The sequence below is a fragment of a genome, unplaced genomic scaffold (assembly GCF_019419815.1).
Source record: "Pyrus x bretschneideri cultivar Hongxiangsu unplaced genomic scaffold, Pyrus_bretschneideri_v1 Contig4, whole genome shotgun sequence".
NCBI classification, from domain to species: Eukaryota; Viridiplantae; Streptophyta; class Magnoliopsida; order Rosales; family Rosaceae; genus Pyrus; species Pyrus x bretschneideri.
The window spans coordinates 6,651,585-6,672,569 of NW_025999723.1; the positions used below are offsets into that span (position 1 = coordinate 6,651,585).

General features: G+C 41.6%; 2 protein-coding genes and 2 non-coding genes across 4 annotated transcripts; 1 reads left to right on the forward strand and 3 right to left on the reverse strand.

Annotated features, from left to right (window-relative positions):
* Window positions 1–6,078, forward strand: LOC103948405 (ubiquitin-conjugating enzyme E2 7). Its single transcript, XM_048565446.1, has 7 exons — window positions 1–16; window positions 2,570–2,664; window positions 2,793–2,895; window positions 3,428–3,525; window positions 3,623–3,723; window positions 5,094–5,171; window positions 5,723–6,078. Exons 2-7 carry the CDS (start codon window positions 2,610–2,612, stop codon window positions 5,798–5,800), a joined length of 513 nt encoding a protein of 170 aa, XP_048421403.1. The 5' UTR covers window positions 1–16; window positions 2,570–2,609; the 3' UTR covers window positions 5,801–6,078.
* Window positions 6,079–6,309: 231 nt separating this feature from the next.
* LOC103948404 (dolichyl-diphosphooligosaccharide--protein glycosyltransferase subunit 4A) lies at window positions 6,310–8,256 on the reverse strand. Its single transcript, XM_009359433.3, has 2 exons — window positions 8,249–8,256; window positions 6,310–6,594 (listed from the first exon to the last, which is right to left on the reverse strand). Exon 2 carries the CDS (start codon window positions 6,592–6,594, stop codon window positions 6,481–6,483), a length of 114 nt encoding a protein of 37 aa, XP_009357708.2. The 5' UTR covers window positions 8,249–8,256; the 3' UTR covers window positions 6,310–6,480.
* On the reverse strand, window positions 7,977–8,049 carry TRNAR-CCG. Its single transcript has one exon. It is a non-coding gene; the product is annotated as a tRNA-Arg (tRNA).
* An 11,825-nt stretch (window positions 8,257–20,081) lies between the features above and the next one.
* Window positions 20,082–20,153, reverse strand: TRNAH-GUG. Its single transcript has one exon. It is a non-coding gene; the product is annotated as a tRNA-His (tRNA).
* Window positions 20,154–20,985: the final 832 nt, after the last annotated feature.

A 20,985-nucleotide genomic window follows, 5' to 3' on the forward strand; every position in this document is an offset into this window, starting at 1 on the left:
TCTCTCTCTCTCTCTCCCTTTCTTCTTCCTCTTCTTCCTTCGACGTACGGACAAACATCAAAACCACCCAAATCATCACAGATCGAGGAAACCAAGGACACCATTCAACTCGTGAGGTCGAGGCAAGCTTAGCCATACCCTTTTCAGGTGAGAAACACATCGTTTTCACGTCGATTCAACAATGGCCGATTTTTGTACTGTTCATGCAAAGTTTGTACTTTGAGTTTTAGGGATTTCTGAGCTTGTGGTTATGTTTGTGAGGTTCCCAGGAGCTTGGGAGTGGTTCGTTGGGTGAATTTGGACGTCGGGATCGTCCTGTGCAAAGTTGGCCGAGTTTTGACCTTGAAGACAGGTATAATTCCTTGATTTTTTAGGCCTTAAAACTGGTCTAGCGTTGTTCTACTAGTCCTAAGCTTCATTTTGGTGTAAAGATCGTGGAAAATGGTTGAAAAACGAAGGAGAAAACTTAGTTTGAAAATTACCCAGTTTTCCGGCGCCGTCGCCGGCGCCGGCGTCTCGCCGGAGAAGAAAGGGGAATATTCCGTTAGACTTAACGGAATATTCCTAACGGCAGTTGACGGCGTCAGTTAAGTATAACGGAATATTCCGTCAGGTTAAAGGAATATTCCTGACGGCGTCAGTTGACGCCGTCAGTGTGCAGTGCACGTGGCCGCGCGTGGGAGGCGCGTAGGGCCGTGCATAGGACGGCGCGTGGGGGCGCGTGCGGGGTCCAAAAATTATTTTAAAATTATGGTTGTGATCCTGAGGTTGTGTAGAGCACGTTGGTATATTCATATGTCCATTTTGAGCATTGTATGAGAAGTTTTTACGAGAAATGGGTTATGTGCTTTAAAGATAACGTTTTTATAGTTGTTTCGCATTTAGGTGACACGTACCCCGAGGACGAGCGTGGTCACGCGAGGCAGGGGGGCTACGACCCTTCCACGTATCAGTGAGTGGGCTTTTGTTTTCCGTATATACCTATATACATTTATATTCCCAGAAATTGATTTAAAAAGGGTTATTTGCCTTATGCCATGCATGTTATTATTATCGTTTATGCATCATTGCACGCATTAGTAGTGGCATACATATATATATGCATATTGGGTGCTGTGGACGCACAGGTAAGTGCCAGGTAAGTGGTATTCGCATTTACTTTCAGCAGTTGTTTGAGATGTTTAGAGAGCTCATAACCTGCACCCCCGGTGTTAGTGCTCCCGCCCTGAGCAGGGCACAGGCTTTCACGTGATGTTCACCTCTCGCACCTTAGGCTCAGCTTGGATCCAAGCTAGGTGCACAGGCCTGTCGTACAGACCACATTAGGTGGTTCCGACTCGTAGGTGACCCGCGATTATTCGCCCAGGCTTCACGTGATCGTAGCACTTATTTACACCCAGTCCTGTCGTACAGACCACTTTAGGTGGTTCCGACTCGTGGTCAGGTTCAGATATTGAGATTGAGATTAGAGCTCTATATGCAGCCGTACAGGTCACGTTAGGTGACTCCGGCTGCCAGATTACACGATGTTGATATGATTATACCTGAGCACTTGCATATCTTTATGAGATGTCGGCATGGCATATTATCGAGCATATGGCATATATTTGAGCATGCTTAGCACATGTACTATGCGTATATATATTTTCTGGGAAGTATACAGGTTTTACGGCGAGGGGTTAGTAAGTATTTTTATAAATGGTTTTCGAAAGCTTTGTTTTTGCCCACTCACGCTTTTGTTTTGCGCCCCTCCAGGTTCTAGTTGCTTAGCCGTTGCGGTGGTTTCCCTAGAGGGCTTTTCGGCGTTTCTGACAGACACTCACCATTGTAGGGTCGCCTTCGAGCGTACCACTATTGTCGTTTCGTTTGGACTGCTATAGACCTGCTCTGAATTATTATTTCACTTGTGCTAGCACCTGTTCTAGGACTTGTATGCTAGTTTTAATTATTCGTACCTTTATTTTATTACTTTATTAGCTTCCGCACGTGCACATGGCTACGTCACTTTCGTGTGACGGCCAGCACGCTCCGATCTCGGTCGGGGTGTGTCAGTTATTTTGTTGAACTCACCTTTTTTTTAATAACGCTTAAAATTGACCCTTAGTCACTAGTGGAAAAAATATCATTAGGATCCAAACTAGATTTAGTTTTTAAAATTTGCTTAATATCGAGTTCTTTTTTAGGACTTTGCTTGGCACTCAAGTTTGGTAACACAAACTAAACTGTCAACAATTATATGTAACAATTCTAGTATTAAATTTACAAACTAAAAATAATATAAAAGTAATTCGAACCTAAAGAATTTTTTTTTTTTATGTTAAAAAAGCACTAAACAAATTGTAAATTATAAGTTGATGAGTTACAAGTTGGGCGGCGGGAGTGGCATCCGGCATAAGGCTAAATTTATTGTTGGGTTAATTTTCCTTCTTTTTTTTTTTATTTTTTTTATAGAAAAAGTTAAAATTATCGGTCGGTTTGATTCCAAAAACAAAGTTGAACACCAATTCTAATCTCCATATATATCATATCCCCCATCCTCCTTTCTCTATTAAAATCCAACCCAAAATCTTCTCTCTCTCTCTCTCTCTCTCTCTCTCTCTGCGTTTCCCATGGCTACGGCTCCTTCTTCCCAGGCCAGCCTCCTCCTCCAAAAGCAACTCAAGGGTTGCACCTTTAATCTCAATCCATGATTCCATATATCTATCTCTTCTCGTTTTTGGAGATTTGGCTTTCTTGATTAAATTCTTAAACTCTGTTTTTTTTTTTTTTTGTTCTTCTGAATTTTCCTGTAGATCTCTGCAAACACCCAGTTGATGGATTCTCGGCCGGTTTGGTGAACGAAGACAACATCTTCGAATGGAACGTCACGATTATTGGCCCACCCGACACTCTCTAGTATGTAATGCGATGTCTTTACCGTTCTTTAAAACATGGTTTTGCTCGAAATTTAGTTTCTGTGCTTCTTGTTTTGGTGCATGTGCGTGTTCTTTTAAGAGGTTGATTTTCTTTTGATATGACCATAAGGGTTTGTTTGAATTCATGTGTTTCGTTTTGGGTTCGGAGTATTTGATGGAATTGATCACAAAGTTCATATCTTTTGCGGTGATGATTAGTTTTCGGTTTTCCCTAAAGCATGAGAAAATTGACTTGAACATAATTGGATTAAGTGTTGTTAAATATTTCGGTGTTTTGCAGATGTTACTAGAAGCTAATTTAATGCATTCTTTAGACGAAAAAGGGTTTCGGATGTTTATTTGATTTGGACACGATTGGATTCAGTTTCCTTTGATTTTTTGGTGTTCGTCAGATGTTACTAGAAGCTAATTTATTGCATTCTTTTGATAGTGAAGACAGGAAACCCACAGGATTTTTGTTTGGGAACCGAATTTTTTAACTGACCTAGTTCATTATAATTTATTTGTTGTAGTGAGGGCGGTTTCTTTAATGCCATCATGAGTTTCCCCGAGGATTATCCGTGCAACCCTCCTATAGTGAGATTTACCTCAGAGATGTGGCACCCCAATGGTAACAACTGTCTTCTGTATATTGTTTCTGAAGTAACTTGTGCATATTGCTTTTCCACCTCTAGTTCATCGTGATCAAGCTTCCATGGCCTTTGCAGTTTACTCGGATGGAAAGGTTTGTGTTTCAATTCTTCATCCCCCTGGTGACGATCCAAATGGCTACGAGCTTGCAACTGAGCGCTGGAATCCAGTCCATACAGTATGTACTTATTTGTCAATATTGGCTCTTCCATTTATCTATGTTTTATGTGCAGCATTTGGAATAAAAATCTTGTTACTTTCCAGCTTTTGTGGTTTCACTTGTTTAGTTGTAGCCATAATCCTAGGGGTGCAGTGTTGGATTGCAAGTTGTAAGTGTATTTCCATTGTATGGTTATAAGTAGTGGATCAATTCTTTAGCGGATTTTGCAGTGTGGTTTCCCCTTTCTGTTTCAAATAACAATGAAATATTAGAAGGTTGCAAGTGTTTCTGGATAAAGATTCAAAAGTTGGAGAGTTACACATACGTAAGTGGTCGAGTTTGTGTGTGTCATTAATACACTGATTATCTGATGGTAGTTATAATTGGCAGTGCAACTTGGTGGTGGCCAACTGTAAGGATTGAAATGAGATCATCGCAGGACTGAATTGTACAATAGCCCTGTGGATCTCATCCTGAGCCCGTATTGAGGTGCTTGTTCCTAAACCCTAGCACAACTCTAGTTTAGACAAAGATTGCTTGAGTTGGGTTCAGGTTTATTATTGTATTGTGCTGTACAATTTTTTACCTGCATGATGCATTGGAAACTAGTGCATCGTTCGATCGGAGAAGTCCCTAATCATTAGTCATTCTTGTATGTGCTAGTACCATGAACCTCATGTTAGTTTGCTTCCTCTTCCTTTGTCTTGAGGAGGAACTTTATGAAACTAGACAAGCTTGCAGTAAAGTTGCAGAATCTTGAGAGTTAATGATATAGTACATATCTGAGCTTTCTGTAGGTTTCAATCGGGAGTGCTCAAGTGAAGAGAGTATAAGAGATCACAAAGAGGGAATGGAGAATCTGGATCACTATGGTAGTTGAATTTTCCAACATTGAACCTGTGATTTAACCTTCAAGTGGCTTCTACTTAGTGGTTTAGGTGCTTATGGAAAAGTTGGCACTGGTGTCGGGAACAACACCAACTTTTACAAGGCAATGGAATCAGTTGTTTGAAAAGTGAGCTTGTTGCAAGTTGAAGATCTGTGACACTGACTTCGGAATGGTTGTGGGAAACCACCGGTTTTACTTTTATTGTTGGAAAAGTAATGAAGTTGTGCCTTAAATATACGGTACATACTGAAATTTCTGGTGAACTCGTAAAACGTTTGTTTGTATGTGACTCTGAGGGATGTCTTTAACTGGAGACAGTTCTGGATGTGCTGTATTATCAAATGTACACTGATTGTTGATTCCTTCTGGTTTACAAACTCAGACCCAAAGTACCAGGCATTTTGTTTAATTTTCTATGGATCCACATATTATTATATGAACGCAGTTACCGTGTTCCTATTGTTGAGGATCTACTAACGAATTTGTTGTTATTCTGCAGGTTGAGAGTATTCTTTTGAGTATAATCTCAATGCTTTCAAGCCCTAATGATGAATCTCCTGCGAATGTCGATGCTGCGGTAGGTTTTTTTAACTTTATTTGTTGATTTCATTATCAGTTCTTTTGAGTATTATTTGTTTGACACTACTTTGGATTGGATGCTGGAGTTCAATTCGCATATAGAGCGACATGGTATAAATGCTTCGATTCTGGTAGTACTTGCTGATAAGATACTTGCTGGGGATCATGGAATAATTCGTAAAGCCACAGCTCCTTAATTAAAAAAAAAAAAAAAAAATGATTGAGGACTATGCTTTACATTGTACAGCACTTGTTAGTCCACTTGGTTTTCTTAAAAGTAACATCTAAGCTCACAAGAAAGACATGATTTTCTTCCCGGTAAAACACATTGGACAGAAACATAGTGTAAGCAGCTTTTATGTACATCATTATACTAGGTTCAATTTGCCATTCAGGCTTGGATGTTTTGAATATTGAACGAGGAAACAAACGGTGTCGGTTCAACTGGCTCACCAGTGATTCATGTGAATGGCTTATCTTATTTACTTATTTACCTTGTGGTATCTGTCTAATCCACTGACATATGTTGTTAATTGTGTGTGTTTCCAGAAACAATGGAGAGAGAGTAGGGACGAGTTCAGGAAGAAAGTAGGGCGGTGTGTCAGAAAGTCTCAAGAAATGTTATGAGTCCATTGCATAAAACTAGCTGGATATCATGCGACCAGAGATACTTGTGTTTTGTTCTGTTTGAGGAACTGGGGCTGTTTGCGAAAAGACTGCTTGCGTCCGATGAAACTGCTGTTGCTAGGAACTGGGTTCAGGTTTTGAGGGTCTGTTTTTGTTTGCAATGTCTCAAACTGCGAAATTGTTTTTGCTTTTTGTTTTTGTTTCGGAGGAAGTCCCGAACTGTTTGTTTACTTTTTCTCGGTAGTTAAAAAAAGTCACTTTAGAAAGTTTGAACTGTTTTTAATGTGTGTTTTGGAATCCCCGCCAACTTTTAGGATACAGGTACTTATCACTGTGACATTTCGTGCCAATTAAACGCCATGTAAAGCGAAACTTACACGATGTGTTATTGACACGGGTACCCCTCAGGGATGGGACAGTTTGAAGACAATATAGGAATCCCTTGTGTTTTTCACATCGCAAAACACAATCAACGTCATGAATACACAAATTATTAACGAGATAAAAAGGAAGAGAAGATTATTGTATTGAGAGCTACCAAAAGTTGCAGGTACACAAAACTTCCGGTTTATATCCCGTCTTTAGGTATGCTAACAAAATTCAAACACTACGTTGCATGATCCATGTGTTTCTTGGGGTGCCATATGGTCTCTCCATTAACACATACACAACTCAGTTTTTCAGTTGCCCTCGTATTTTGGGTCGGCCGTCACGTAATGATAAGCAATCACTAGAAAAAATATGAACATGCCAAGTAAGTTGGCAACAGTCCCCAGACCTACATCATCAATCATCTGTTGGAAGACAAACAGAATGACATGAATTAGTATTACACTACAAAATATCATATTAAATCTGCGCAACGCACATTTTCATGCTTCACAGCACAATCTATATTACACACACAGACACGCGCATATCAAGTAGTCTATGGATTTTCGATTCAAACAGCATCAAGTTCAAAATTCAGAGTAGTCAATTGAGGAAATATAGAACTGGATGAATTGGTTCGCCAGAAATACAAACGCAAGGTCATGAATGTGTGTGTGTGTGTGGGTATACATCTTTTAGGCATGATCACATATCGATTTTCAAATAAGTAATCTCCAAACAAATTTATAGCATATCCACATAAATCTTGATAGGGTACAAAAGGCACTTCGGTTAACAGCAAACATCAAACCACGAGCAGAAGCATCTTTAATCATTGGGAATATATTCCTCAATCGGGTCTCTTTTGTGAGAATAAATTCAATCATATCATGTCCAGTATTGTGGATTCTACTTAACTGACTCTGACCACAAAACCTTCGATGCCTAGTTCAAGAAATGGAACATAAAATCCGCTTTCCGGTATCTTGAGTAGTCTTATTCACTAATCAAAGAAATATAGCATACACAACAATTACACGGTCTTGTTCAAAACAAAAAAGTGATGCAGATGTAGTACACAAGAAAACAGAGCAGAAACACAGTGATTATGTACATACTAAGTCACACCTCACATTATCCGACTAGTTTTTCACATTGCTTGTTAATAAGACCTCACCAGTGAAAATAGGCATCTTCAATCATTTAATACGAACATATCATTACTGTATCAAGAAAGAGACATTCTACTCCCATCTTCAGTGAATATTCCCGCTATCTTTTCCCTTTTAAAGAGCATCAACAAATCTAAAAGACATTCTACTCCCATCCTCTCGATGAATATTCCCGCTATCTATTCCCTTCTAACAAGCACCATCAAATCTAAGAGACATTCTACTGCATCCTTGGCGAATATTTCCGCTATCTTTTCCCTTTTAACGCGCCAAGCATCAACAAATCTAAGAGATATTCTGCTCTCATCCTCGGTGAATATTCCCGCCATCTTTGTAGATGAAACTAAAGCATATTTCAATGTAACATTATCCATATTCCAATAATTTGGCAACCAGAACCTTATATCAAACATTTTATCTCACATTTCCTTAAACTATATGTACTTGTTTACGATTGAAGATGAAACTGCTATTCTCCGAACCTCGAAAGTACATGAATCACAGAGAGTTATGTCACTTGTCAGTAGTAATTAGCAATGCCTTTGTCCAATTTTTCTACCCAGAATCCAAAACCATTCATAGCGGAAAAATAAAAATTAAAAACAGAAATTGGGAAATGCATAAAGGGGGAACGATCGCAGTGGGATTCGAACCCACGACCTTTAGATCCGGAGTCTAATGCGATATCCACTCCGCTATGCGATCATCATGTATCATTCAGCTCAAAACAAACAATTTCAACCTTGCAAATGTAGTTTTCCTCACGCAGAAAAACAAATTGGAAAAAAGCACCAAATTTCTAGGGTTTTACACTGACAATCATGTTCGAGAAATCGAGATCCCATAAACATGTTCGAAAAATCATAAAAGTGGAAACTAATCAGAAGCATTAGAGAGAGAGTACCTTCAGTGGTGAAGATGGAACGCGAAACCGGCAGAAGCAGCGAACAGATCTTCAATGTCAGAGAGCGCTCAACTGTAGCCGAAACGAAACGAAACGCGAGTGAAGTGGAGAAGAAGAACCGCACTTTTATTCGCCTTTTCGCTCCGACCCGAAAGAACAAAAACAAGTCAACGTTCGGGTCGAATAGTTTGGGCCAATTATGTAACGGAGTTATGGGGCTCGCCAAACTTCGATGTCATTGGTCTACTACACTCCATGTGGAATGATGCCGTCTGTTCTGGATTTGGAACCATCCGATTCACTTTGTGACGGTCCAGGTATTCTCATATCGTATTTGTTCATCATATACTTATTGTTAGGCAGTTAATTATCGTCTCGATTAATCACTAGACGTTTGAAAATAAAGAAATAGCGCCTAACTTGCTAGAGCGCTAGGTGCCCACCTAGCCCTCCCAGACCTACCTAGTGTCACGGGATGACTCTTTAAGCCTTCCGCCCGTGCGGCACTTAGACTTGAATACCTCGATGAACAAGCTAAGTAAGCCTTCGAAGCCTCGCTTCCCCGGATTGAATCACAAAGAAAGCTAAGATAGCTTGGAGAGTGCTAAAATCACTTAGAAGATGAGAGAAAGGAAGCTTTGTATTGAAACTTAGGAGAACTTTACAATTGCTTACAATTCTTGGATGCCTTGGCCAAATGGCTTGCCTCCTATTTATAAGCCTAAGTAACCTCCTCAATGGAGGGTTCTAGAAATCCCTACTTACATCCAAAAATATCTAGTATAGTTCTAGATACAACTTGCCTAATCTAGATTGTTCTAGGTGAGGCTTGAATTTGTACACTTGTGTGGATTGTTCTGGAATGCCCTAGATTATCTTGAACGCTCCACCATGTTCTTGATTTTTCCGGGATGTTCCAGAAGCTTCTATGAAGACAAGGCTTTATGGGCTTAGATATATGATGTCTTGGGCGTTTTCTTTGTTTGTAACATATGGCCCGTGACATCCTCCCCCACTTAAGCCGTCGACGTCCTCGTCGACTCTTGCCTCTCGAATGTATTAATCAGGTCCTTATATTGCCATAAGGACGTCTCCTTCTCCCATGTTGCTTCGGAGTATGGTAGCCCTTTCCATTTGACAAAGTACTCCACATGCTTTGGTTGTCTTGGTCGCACCACGACACACTTGGCTTCGATGCTCTCTACTTCTTTGTCAAATGCCTCCGTCATCAAAGGGGGTGCTCGATGAGACTCACCTCGGCTTGGTTCCTCATTGTCTGCATGATAAGGCTTCAAGTTGCTCACATGGAACACCGGGTGAAACTTGAGACGGGGTGGGAGTTCCACGACATAAGCGGCTTTGCCAACCTTCTTGATGATACGGAATGGTCCCTCATATTTCCACAACAAGCTCTTGTGCAAGCCACGAGTACTCTTGTGCTGAGACGCATTAAGCTTCACAAAGACTTGGTCGCCGGTTTGGAACTCCACATTCCTTCGCTTACGATCCGCCCATTTCTTCATCTTCTTTGAAGCCTTCTCCAAATGAGCTCGAGCAAGTTCGTGGGCTAATTGCCACTCCTTAGCGGTTTTGAAAGCGGCTGGACTATTCCCCATGTAGCCAGTCACGACCGTGTTCGGGGTCAAGGGTTGTTGCCTTATAGCCAACTCGAACGGACTTTTCCCCGTCGATTCCGAACGTTGCAAGTTATAAGAGAATTGGGCAACATCAAGTAACTTAGCCCAATCTCGTTGATTGGCACTAACATAGTGTCGCAAATAAGTCTCTAACAATGCATTAACCCGCTCCGTTTGTCCATCAGTTTGGGGATGAAAAGCGGTGGAAAAGTCTAATTTTGAGCCAAGTAGCTTGAAGAGCTCCTTCCAAAATTTACCCATGAAGCGAGCATCTCGATCACTGACTATGCTTCTTGGAACACCCCAATACTTCACCACGTGCTTTAGAAACAAGCGTGCAGCTACTTCGGCTGTGCACTCCACAGGTGCGGGTATGAAAGTGGCATACTTGGTGAATCTATCGACCACGACGAAGATAGATCCATATCCATCAGACTTGGGCAAATGTGTGATGAAATCCATGGTTAAACACTCACATGGTCTTGATGGGGTGGGAAGTGGTTCCAACAGTCCTCCCGGTTGCCTTTGTTCCACTTTGTCTTGTTGGCACACAAGACAAGTCTTCACGTATGAATCTACATCATCCCGCATTTGTGGCCAATAATAAGCATCGCTCACCAAAGCCAACGTACGGTGAGTGTCAGGATGTCTTGCCCACATTGAGTCATGGCACTCCTTCAGGATTTCTTTCCTTAAGCTTCCCCACTTTGGGACGTAGATCCGCTTGCCCTTGGTGTATAGCAAGCCGTCCTCAAGCCAAAACCTTCTTGTCTTCCCATCCTTGACAAACTCCACAATGTTCTTAGCTTGGACGTCATGTGACAAACCTTCTCGGACACGGCCCAAGAGATGGCTTTGCGGCTTGAGTACCGTAGCCATTAACTCTACTCGTCTACTTAGAGCATCGGCCACCACGTTCTCCTTTCCTTGCTTGTACTCTAGCTTGTAATCAAACTCCGTTAAGAACTCTTGCCACCTTGCTTGCTTAGGTGTGAGCTTTTGTTGGGTTTGAAAGTAGCTAGTGGCAACGTTGTCCGTCTTGATGATGAAGGGAGTACCAAGCAAGTAATGCCTCCAAACTCTAAGGCAATGGACGATGGCGGTCATCTCCTTTTCATGGGTCGTGTACCTCTTCTCGGCATTGTTTAGCTTGCGACTTTCATAGGCTATCGGATGTCCCTCTTGCATCAACACTCCTCCTATGGCAAAGTCGGAAGCATCAGTGTGCAACTCGAATGGCTTACTAAGGTCGGGCAACCTTAGTACAGGCTCCTCCATTAGGGCCTTCTTCAACCTCTCAAAGGCCTCTTGACACCGGTCCGTCCATTCCCATGCCTTGTTCTTCTTAAGAATGTCTGTTAAGGGTGCCGCTATGGCTGAATACCCTTTAATGAATCTCCGATAGTAGTTGGCTAGCCCCAGAAAGGATCGTAGTGTTGGTACCTTGGTCGGCGGTTCCCACTCTTGAATGGCCTTGATCTTGCCCTTTTCCATCATAAGTTTCCCCTCCTTTATCTTGTGGCCAAGAAATTCTACTTCTTTTGTGGCAAAGGAGCATTTCTCCTTCTTGACATAGAGTTCATGCTCCCGAAGGGTCTTGAACACTATGCGCAAGTGCTTGACGTGCTCCTCCAATGTCTTGCTATAAATAACGATATCATCAATGTAAACCACGACAAACTTGTCAAGATAAGGATGGAATACCTTGTTCATCAATGTGCAGAATGTTGCAGGGGCATTGGTCAGACCAAATGGCATGACTTTATACTCGAACGATCCATATCTGGTCACCATCGCCGTCTTCGATTCGTCTACATGGGCTATCCTCACTTGGTAGTATCCTGATCGAAGATCTAACTTTGTGAAGTACCTTGCTTCACCAAGTTGATCGAATAAGTCGGCGATCAACGGAAGTGGGTACTTGTTCTTGATGGTAATCTTGTTCAATGCTCTATAGTCGATGCACAACCTTAGGCTACCTTCTTTCTTGCGTTGGAACAAGACGGGTGCACCATATGGGGACTTGGAGGGTTGGATGTAGCCAGCATCAAGTAGCTCGTTGAGTTGCTTCCTCAATTCCTCCAACTCGGGTGGCGACATCCTATAAGGTGATTTGGAGGGAGGCTTAGCACCAGGCTCCAACTCAATCGTATGGTCGACCTCTCTCCTTGGTGGCAACTTCTTTGGCAGTTCCTTAGGCATCACGTCCGCAAACTCCATAAGGACGGCTTCCACTTGTTTCGGCAAAGGCCCGTACTTCTCCTCCCCTTCATTCAACATTAGGGTTGCAAGAAATGTGGCCTCGCCTTTCTTCCAGGACTTGGCAAATTGAATTGCCAACAAGTGTTGGGTACACTTCTTGGCTTGCCTCTCCAATGGCACCAGGCAAGGTTGTCTTCCGTCGTCCAAGATACAGAAAATATTGTAGAAGGGAATGGGAAAGGCTCGTACCTTGTCCATGAACTCTAACCCAATGACTACGCCATAGTCGTCCATCTTGACTATGGTGAAGTCGATATTTCCCTTCCATGCGCCAATGTCTACTTGTACATTGCGCGCAATTCCGACAATGGGGGTGGCAGCGGAATTTACCGTCTTCACGCTACTGGGCTCCTTTGTGACTCGGAGGCCAAGCCTTGTAGCTTCCTCCGACGTCATGAAGTTGTGGGTTGCTCCCGTGTCCACCAACACACGCGTTGTCTTGTCACCAGTCTTGACGTCGACGAACAATGATCCTCCCTCAACTTGAGCCTTAGGTTGTGGGAGGGTTGTTTGGATGGCATTCAGCAGACGGATGCATCCCATCCTTGCATCGTTACTCTCCTCGGCCTTGTCCTCCTTGAAAGCCATGGCCTTAAGGGCCTTCTTTTGTGGGCAATCTCGCATCATGTGAGGGCCGTCGCATAAGTAACAAGTGGGTTGCCAAGACTTACCCTTGCTTTTGTCATGCTTATCGGCTTTCTTCTCCTTCGGTTTGTTTGTCTCAGCCTTATCCTTCGGCTTATGTTCTCCCCCACTTTTCTCATGGTTACCCCTCTTCCCCGTGGACTTGGAATCACCTTGGTGGCTTGATTTAAACTCAATCAAGGATTCGGCGGCGGCAATGGCATCAGACAATGTTTGCACGTGTCTCCTTTGTAGTTCGAGTTTTGCCCAATTTTGCAGTCCACTCATGAAGTACATGAGCTTGTCTTCCTCTAACATGTTGGGCACCTCGAATAACAAACTCACGAAGGTGTTGACATAGTCTTTGACGCTCCCCGTTTGCTTGAGCCACCTTAGTTTCTCCTTGGCTTCGTACTTGGCATTTTGGGGATAGAAGTGCAACATAAGATCTTTCTTAAATTCATCCCAAGTGGTGAGGGAGAACGTACCTTGCTCAATCTCCATGCTCCGACGACGCCACCACATAAGGGCATTGTCAGCTAAGAACATGGTTGCCGTTGAGATTTTGGACTCGTCATCTTCAAGCTTCAGGTACTTGAAGTATCGCTCCACGTTCCACACGAATGTGTCGAGCTCATTTGCTTCCCTTTTCCCATTATAGGATTTGGGTTTAAAGGAGTCGATTACCTTGGAGTCCAACGCCTTGATTTCCCTCGGCCCTTGCACGAATTGCTTCACGACTGCTTCTTTACAAAACGCCACATCTCCCTTAAGTTCCCTTGTGTCTTTTATCTCTTCTTGAAGCGCCACAAACCTTGCCTCTATGTTGTCAAGGTGAACCTGGACTTCCCTCCGCATCTTGTCTGCCATGGTGTTGAGGGCGCCAAGGAGCTCATCTCGTAGCCCTTCCACCAAGCCACGCAGTTCATCCTTACCATTGTCCACCATGGTTTGGATTTCCTCCTTGTCGACAACGTCCTTATCAAGTCGAGTATCGAACTCGAGTATGGTTCGTTCCACCTTCTCGAGTCGCTCCTCCATGGTATCCATCGATGCTTGCAAGTCCTTTAACTTTGGCTTGCTCTTGGCAACGTCTTGGACCTCGGCAGTACGCTCCCTTAGATTGGAGACTCCGAACACCATCTCTCCACTTGCCATATCCTACTTTCCTTCAAGTGATTCACGAACTAGGCTCTGATACCAGTTGTCACGGGATGACTCTTTAAGCCTTCCGCCCGTGCGGCACTTAGACTTGAATACCTCGATGAACAAGCTAAGTAAGCCTTCAAAGCCTCGCTTCCCCGGATTGAATCACAAAGAAAGCTAAGATAGCTTGGAGAGTGCTAAAATCACTTAGAAGATGGGAGAAAGGAAGCTTTGTATTGAAACTTAGAAGAACTTTACAATTGCTTACAATTCTTGGATGCCTTGGCCAAATGGCTTGCCTCCTATTTATAAGCCTAAGTAACCTCCTCAATGGAGGGTTCTAGAAATCCCTACTTACATCCAAAAATATCTAGTATAGTTCTAGATACAACTTGCCTAATCTAGATTGTTCTAGGTGAGGCTTGAATTTGTACACTTGTGTGGATTGTTCTAGAATGCCCTAGATTATCTTGAACGCTCCTCCATGTTCTTGATTTTTCCGGGATGTTCCAGAAGCTTCTATGAAGACAAGGCTTTATGGGCTTAGATATATGATGTCTTGGGCGTTTTCTTTGTTTGTAACATATGGCCCGTGACACTAGGCACCACGCCTAGGTTGCGACTCATGACTCTCATTTAGATAGAAAATAGGTAACTTTCATTTTGCATTTTATTTATTTAATAAATTGTAAGATACTTGTTGAATACTAAGGTTGACACACATTGTATGCTTATTCCCCATTTTTCATTATATTATAATATTTTATAATTTATATGTCATTATATTTTGCAACTTATGTATTTTTTAGTATACGAAGACACTTATTTATACGATATATAATAGATTTTACTTAAATTCGCTTTAGTCTGCCTGGCCCTCGCCAAGCTATTAGGCCCCAACCTGTCGTCCAATTAGTGTCTAGCGTTTTTTTAAACCTTGCATATATCATATGGCAAAAATTTTGAATTTTTTTTTATTTAAAATTAAACACAAACAATACCTAATGAAAACTTACTGCATGATATACGATAAACGGATAGAATGTGAGAATCCTATCCTCATCCGTCTATTCTAATGTTTTATTGGCTTTGGCTCAATAAAAAAGTGAAAGGTAAATTACACTAAACCACCTCAATTTTAGGTCACACCACAATTTCATACCTCATTTTTTAAACATTGCAATTTCGTACCTCATCTTACAAATTCGTTGCAATATCAGACCTCCGTTAGTTTCTCTGTCAATTTTTTCTGTTAATTGCTAACGTGGCAAGCGTAGAACCTACTGATTGACATGTGAACTAATATTTAAACATTTTTTTTCTTTTCTTTATCTTCCCCTTTTTTGACACACCCCGATCGAGATCAGGGCATGCTGGCCGTCACGTGAAAGTGACGTAGCCATGTGCACCATGCGGAAGCTAATAAAATAGTAATGTAAATAGTACGAATAATAAAAACTAGCATACAAAATGTAATAGAAACAAGTGCTAGCGTAAATGAGACACAAGTTCAGAGCATGAGCCTAAAGCAGTCCAAATGAAAAAGATGCGACAACAGTACACCCGAAGGTGGCCCTACGCTGGTGATCGTCTGTCAGAATTGCCGTCTTAGTCCTCTGGGGAAAACCACCAAACCTGCTAGTCAACTAGAACCTGGAGGGGCACAAAACAAAAGCGTGAGTGGGCAAAAACAAAGCTTTTCGAAAACCATTTAATAAATATGTTCTAACCCCTCGCCGTAAAACCTGTATACTTCCCAGAAAATAGATATACGTATATATACCAATCATGCTCAAGAATATGTCATGCCAAAACCTCAAAATGAAATGCAAGTGCTCAGGTATAAATCATATCGATAATATACAATCTGACAGCCGGAGTCACCTAACGTGACCTGTACGGCTGAATCTAGAGCTTAAATCTCAAACTCACTAACTGGGCCTGCACACGAGTCGGAACCACCTAGAGTGGTCTGTACGACAGGCCTGGGTGTAATACATATATACGCTCTAGTGCTAAGATCACGTGAAGGCTGGGCGAATAATCGCGGGTCACCTACGAGTCGGAACCACCTAGAGTGGTCTGTACGACAGGACTGTGCACCTAACTTGGATCCAAGCTGAGCGTGTGGTGCGGGAGGTGAACATCACGTGAAGGACTGTGCCCAACTCTGGGCGGGAGCACTAACACCGGGGGTGCAGGTTATGAGCTATCTAAATATCTCGAAACACTACTAAATATAAACATGAATAACACTTACCTGGCATTTACTTGTGCGTCCACAGCACCAAATATGCATATAAATATGTATACGATTAATATTGCAACTAACGATGCATAAACAACGATAATATAATGCATGGCATATGGCAAATAACAATTCAAATGGATTTCTGGGAAAATATATGTATATAGGTATATACGGAAAACCAAAAGCCCACTCACTGGTATGTGGAAGGGTCGTAGCCCCCCTGCCTCGAGTGACCACGCTCGTCCTCGGGATAGGTATCACCTATATGCGAAACAACTACAAAAACGTTAATTTTAAAGCACATAACCAACCTTTAGAAATAACTTCTCATACACCAACGTGTTCTACTCAACCTCAGGAACGGCCACACGCGCCGGCCACGCGCAGGCACGTGCCTGGCACGTTGACGGCGTCAGTTGACGCCGTCAGGAATATTCCGTCAGTTTTAACAGATTCCGTCAACGGCGTCAGGAATATTCCGTCAGACTTGACGGAATATTCCGTCGTCTTCTCCGGCGTCGGAAAACTGGAAAATTTTCAAACTTTGATATCTTCTTCGTTTTTCATCCAAATTTCACAAAATTGGTACCAAAATGAAGCTTAGAACTAGAGGAACACAATCATACTAATTTCAAGGGCTAAAATCCACGAAATCTCACCTGCAAAAACAACCCAACTCCGGCCAACTTCGAAACTAGTGATCCCGACGTCCAAAACCTTCAAACGAACCACCCCGAGCCTCCTAGGGACCTCACCAAGCTTCCTACAAGCTTGAAATTCCCTAAAACATGAGAAATCACGTGAGCATGAACAGTATCAAAATCGGGCATCGTGAGTTCGACGTGAAAACGAGGGTATTCTCACCTGAAAAAGGTATAGTTGGACTCCTACAAGCCTCACGAGCACGAATATGGCCTTGGTTTCTTCGATCTGTGGAAGTTCAATGGGTTTGTGGGTGTGTTCGTACGTTTCAAGGAGAATGGGGAGGAATGGGGACTCGGGACAGGGTGCAGGAAACAGGAGGAAAGGTGGTGGAGTGTGGGAAGGTGTGTGTGGCTCCAAACATGCCAACAAAACACAAAAACGTAACACAAAACATAACGGAAACAAACTGGGGGTAAAATAGTCTTTTCACGAGTACGTTTTAATATTTCTGGGACGAGCTGTCACATTTTTCCTTTTTTATTTCTTTTTTACCTGTTTTTCCTTCTTCCTTTTTTTTCCTTTTTCCCTCCCGACCTCTACAAAATACGCATCGAAGCCCTTCCCTTCGACCAACCCCCATCCTAGATGCCCCGCCTCTCCAACCCAAAAGTCCTCGTCGTCATTCAACGCGCCGTCTCCAACGTCTCTCAGACCAGTTCCGTCCTCAAAACCCAAGACAATCGACCTGACCATAAGCTCGTCAACACCACCCTTTCGGCGACTGACCTGAGCTTGTCGACACCACCCTCTCGAACAACTTTAATCCCTACCATCGCTGAAGCTCAAAATCTCATCCTCCAAAAACCCTAACTCCTTGCAAATTAACAAAATTACAGGAACCTCGATTCCATCGTGGACCACCACGCCTCCCATCAGCCATTCAAATCTCATCTTTCTAAATCCCCACCTCCATCGATATGCAAATGGCTAGAGAGATAAATGGGTAGGGCTAAGAAAGAGAAAATGAGAGAGAAATGTGAGGGGGGAAGTAAGGTCATATCCAACCGAAGGCTGGTTAGAGGGCTCGTTTTAGCCCTCTGGCCCCCCAAGATATTAATATTTTAATGAACAATACAGGGCCATATTTGTATCCATCTCCAATCGAGAGCCAAAGGCCATAAGACTCGTTTTAACCCGATCACAAAAAATCGTCTCCAACCGAGGGCCAAAAAGTCATAGGGCCAAACATAATTTATTATTTAAATTTAAAAACAACAACTTAAATTTAAAAACTACAACTTAAATTTAAAAACTACAACTTATATTTAAAAACTACAACTTAAATTTAAAGACTACAAATTAAATTTAAAAACTACAAATTAAATTTAAAAACAACATTAACTTAAATTTAAAAACTATAACAACTTAAATTTAATATTCATAATCAACATCATCTTCATCATCCACCATTGTAGGATACAGTCAGAGGTAAACAACTGCCGCCAGATCATAATATCTTTCTTTTTTTCCTATCAAAATAGGCCTTACTCATTGGAGTGAAATTCGAAGTGTTTCTTTCCATATTCTTATCATTCATCTTTTCTTGTATTTGTTTGGCCCATTCTTCATGCGTACGGTTCCTTTCTTCCGCAGCAATGGCATTTTGCTCAGCCATTAATCGCAATGAGGGTGCGACTTCCTGTTGACTGGCATAATCATCATTTGCCTTGCCTTTTTCCTTCAACCTTCGGACCTTGTTTCATCCCATAACCCTAGGTATGGAACCTTCACCCGAAGACGGATTTTCTACCCTTATTTGTTGAATGGTAGGAGATCCATCTTCATCCATATCTACAGCTAAGGATGCAATTCCGAACACCGGCATAGGGGCTACTCTATATTGAGGTGGATCTTCAAATAACACTCACCATTTACAAATTTCCCAACAACCTTGATGCTGAAAGGGTTTCGAGCTGCCCTCAATATACAATTCCTCCGCTTGACATACCTTACAAAAATTAAAGGAAATTAATTTATGAAATTAAATGTAATATAATGAAATATAATTAAAAAAATTAAAGGACATTAATTTATGAAATTAAATGTAATATAATTAAATATTTAAAATAAATTGTGAAAACACTTGCTTCGTCGTAGTAATTGGCGCCACTTTCATGTCTACTTGCGGCTGCTAACAGTGCTTGATGCCATTTATTCAAACTTGGATGAAGATGTTTCTTCCATCTTGAAGAACAACTCTCGTGGTTTCGAGTATTCAGTGGAGTGGTGCCTTCATAGAACTCATAGTATTTTTTGGACACATGAGTCCAAACACCTTCACTTGTTTGAGAAATCCCCTTCACACTATCTTCCAAGACCCATTTATAAGCCATGCAAAAAGCTTCATCTTCTTTTCGGATCCAAGCCTTACCTTTCGTTGTAGATGAGGCCATTTGAAAAATATTGAAAATTTTGAATGGAAGATGTAAGAAAATATAATGTGAAGAATTGAAATAGAATGAAATGAGATAGTATGGAATGGTGAAAATTATGTGAGAAATGGTGTAGGAATGGCTTAGGTATTTATAGGAAAAAAAGGGAATTTTTTAAAGTCATAAAAAAAAAAAAAAATGAATCCAATCGTAACTGACGTCAGCTAGCCGTTGTATTTGAAATTTTGGCCTACCATTCCTGTCGGATATAACCGATAAGAATAATGAAAATTTTGCCCCGGCCCAGGGCTGACTGGCTAAGTTGGGACAGCCGATTGGCCCTTTGGCCCTTTGGCCTAACCCTCAGTTGGAGACGGTTTTCGGGCTATTTTCAACCCTCTGAACCCTTCGGTTGGAGATGGCCTAAGGTGATGGGTGAGGGTGCAGTTGGGACTCAGATAGAAAGGTGAGGGGGAAGGAAGGCATTGTGCTGAGGGTTTTATTATTATTATTATTATTTATTAAATTAATTTTTAATAATTAAATATTTTTTATTAGTTGTTTGGCCATATGGCACATGTTGGGTGACACGTCAACTTAAATGTGGAACCTATTGTTGTCACGTCATTACTTAACGGTTAATTTAACGGATTTTTTAATGGATGTATGACATTGCAACTAATTCCTAAGTTCATGTATGATATTGCAATGTTTAAAAGATAAGGTATATGATTGTGGTGTGATCTAAAATTAAGGTTGTTTAGTGTAATTTACCCAAAAGTAAACCAAATGAATGAAGAAAATTAACATAAAAAAACAAAACAAAAAAATGGACGTGTGGCTGCTGGGATTCGAGCCCAGGTCTCCACGGCCACAACGTGGAATTCTTACCACTAAACTACAGCCACTTGGTTGTCTGTTTCTGAAAAAAAGATATTTATACAATAGGTGATTTTTGGTCGTGAGAAGAAGTCAAACTAATCAAGCGTTGGATGACGCAGCGGATAACTCTTCCGGGTGGACGTCCACGATTTTTCCCTGTACGTCACCTTGACCCTTACAATTTTTATCTCTATCTGACGTGGCATTATAAATTCTTACGAATATGTTTAATATTGGTCGTGCGATGAAGAAGTCAAAGTCTTCAAGCGTTGGATCTGACGCAGCGGATAACTCTGCTGAGTGGACGTCCACGGACTTTTCCTGCACGTTACCTTGACCCGTGCAGTTTTATCTCTATCTGACGTGGCATATTATATTCTTACTCTCACTGTACTTCTGGCTAGTGGCCACCTCATCAAATAGAGCAGTAATCCCATGTTTCACACACCACCGACACTCAATAACTCCTCCCAATTATGAATTAACAATTTTATTAAAATACTAAGCCAATAAATAGTAATAAAAATCAGTAAAAATATAAGTGTTGTGTAATTTCGTTTAGAATATCACTCTACAATCATATGTTTGTTTTCGTTCATGTTTCGACAGAATAAAGATTAGCTCAACTTGATCCTGAGAAGCTCCTCCGCTTAGCCTTCCAAATGCCAGAGAGTTGGCTGATGAGATGCAAGTCACATATGTATGCAGTGGCGGTTTTGGTTATGTGCAATAAGTGTCTTTGGACGGGGCTCCAAACCGTAAAAGGCTCCTAAAAGATGTTATCATCTACATATATACTAATTTGGTTTGTGGCAAAAAAAATTTCACCTTTGAATTTTTTTCTAAATTCTGTGTGTG

Excerpts from the sequence above, each read along its gene's own strand:
- LOC103948404 (XM_009359433.3), bottom strand. The coding sequence starts at position 6,594 with ATGATTGATGATGTAGGTCTGGGGACTGTTGCCAACTTACTTGGCATG.
- LOC103948405 (XM_048565446.1), top strand. The coding sequence starts at position 2,610 with ATGGCTACGGCTCCTTCTTCCCAGGCCAGCCTCCTCCTCCAAAAGCAA. Across the intron at positions 3,724-5,093 it reads GCTGGAATCCAGTCCATACA|GTTGAGAGTATTCTTTTGAG; the intron begins GTATGTACTTAT and ends GTTATTCTGCAG. Across the intron at positions 5,172-5,722 it reads CTGCGAATGTCGATGCTGCG|AAACAATGGAGAGAGAGTAG; the intron begins GTAGGTTTTTTT and ends GTGTGTTTCCAG.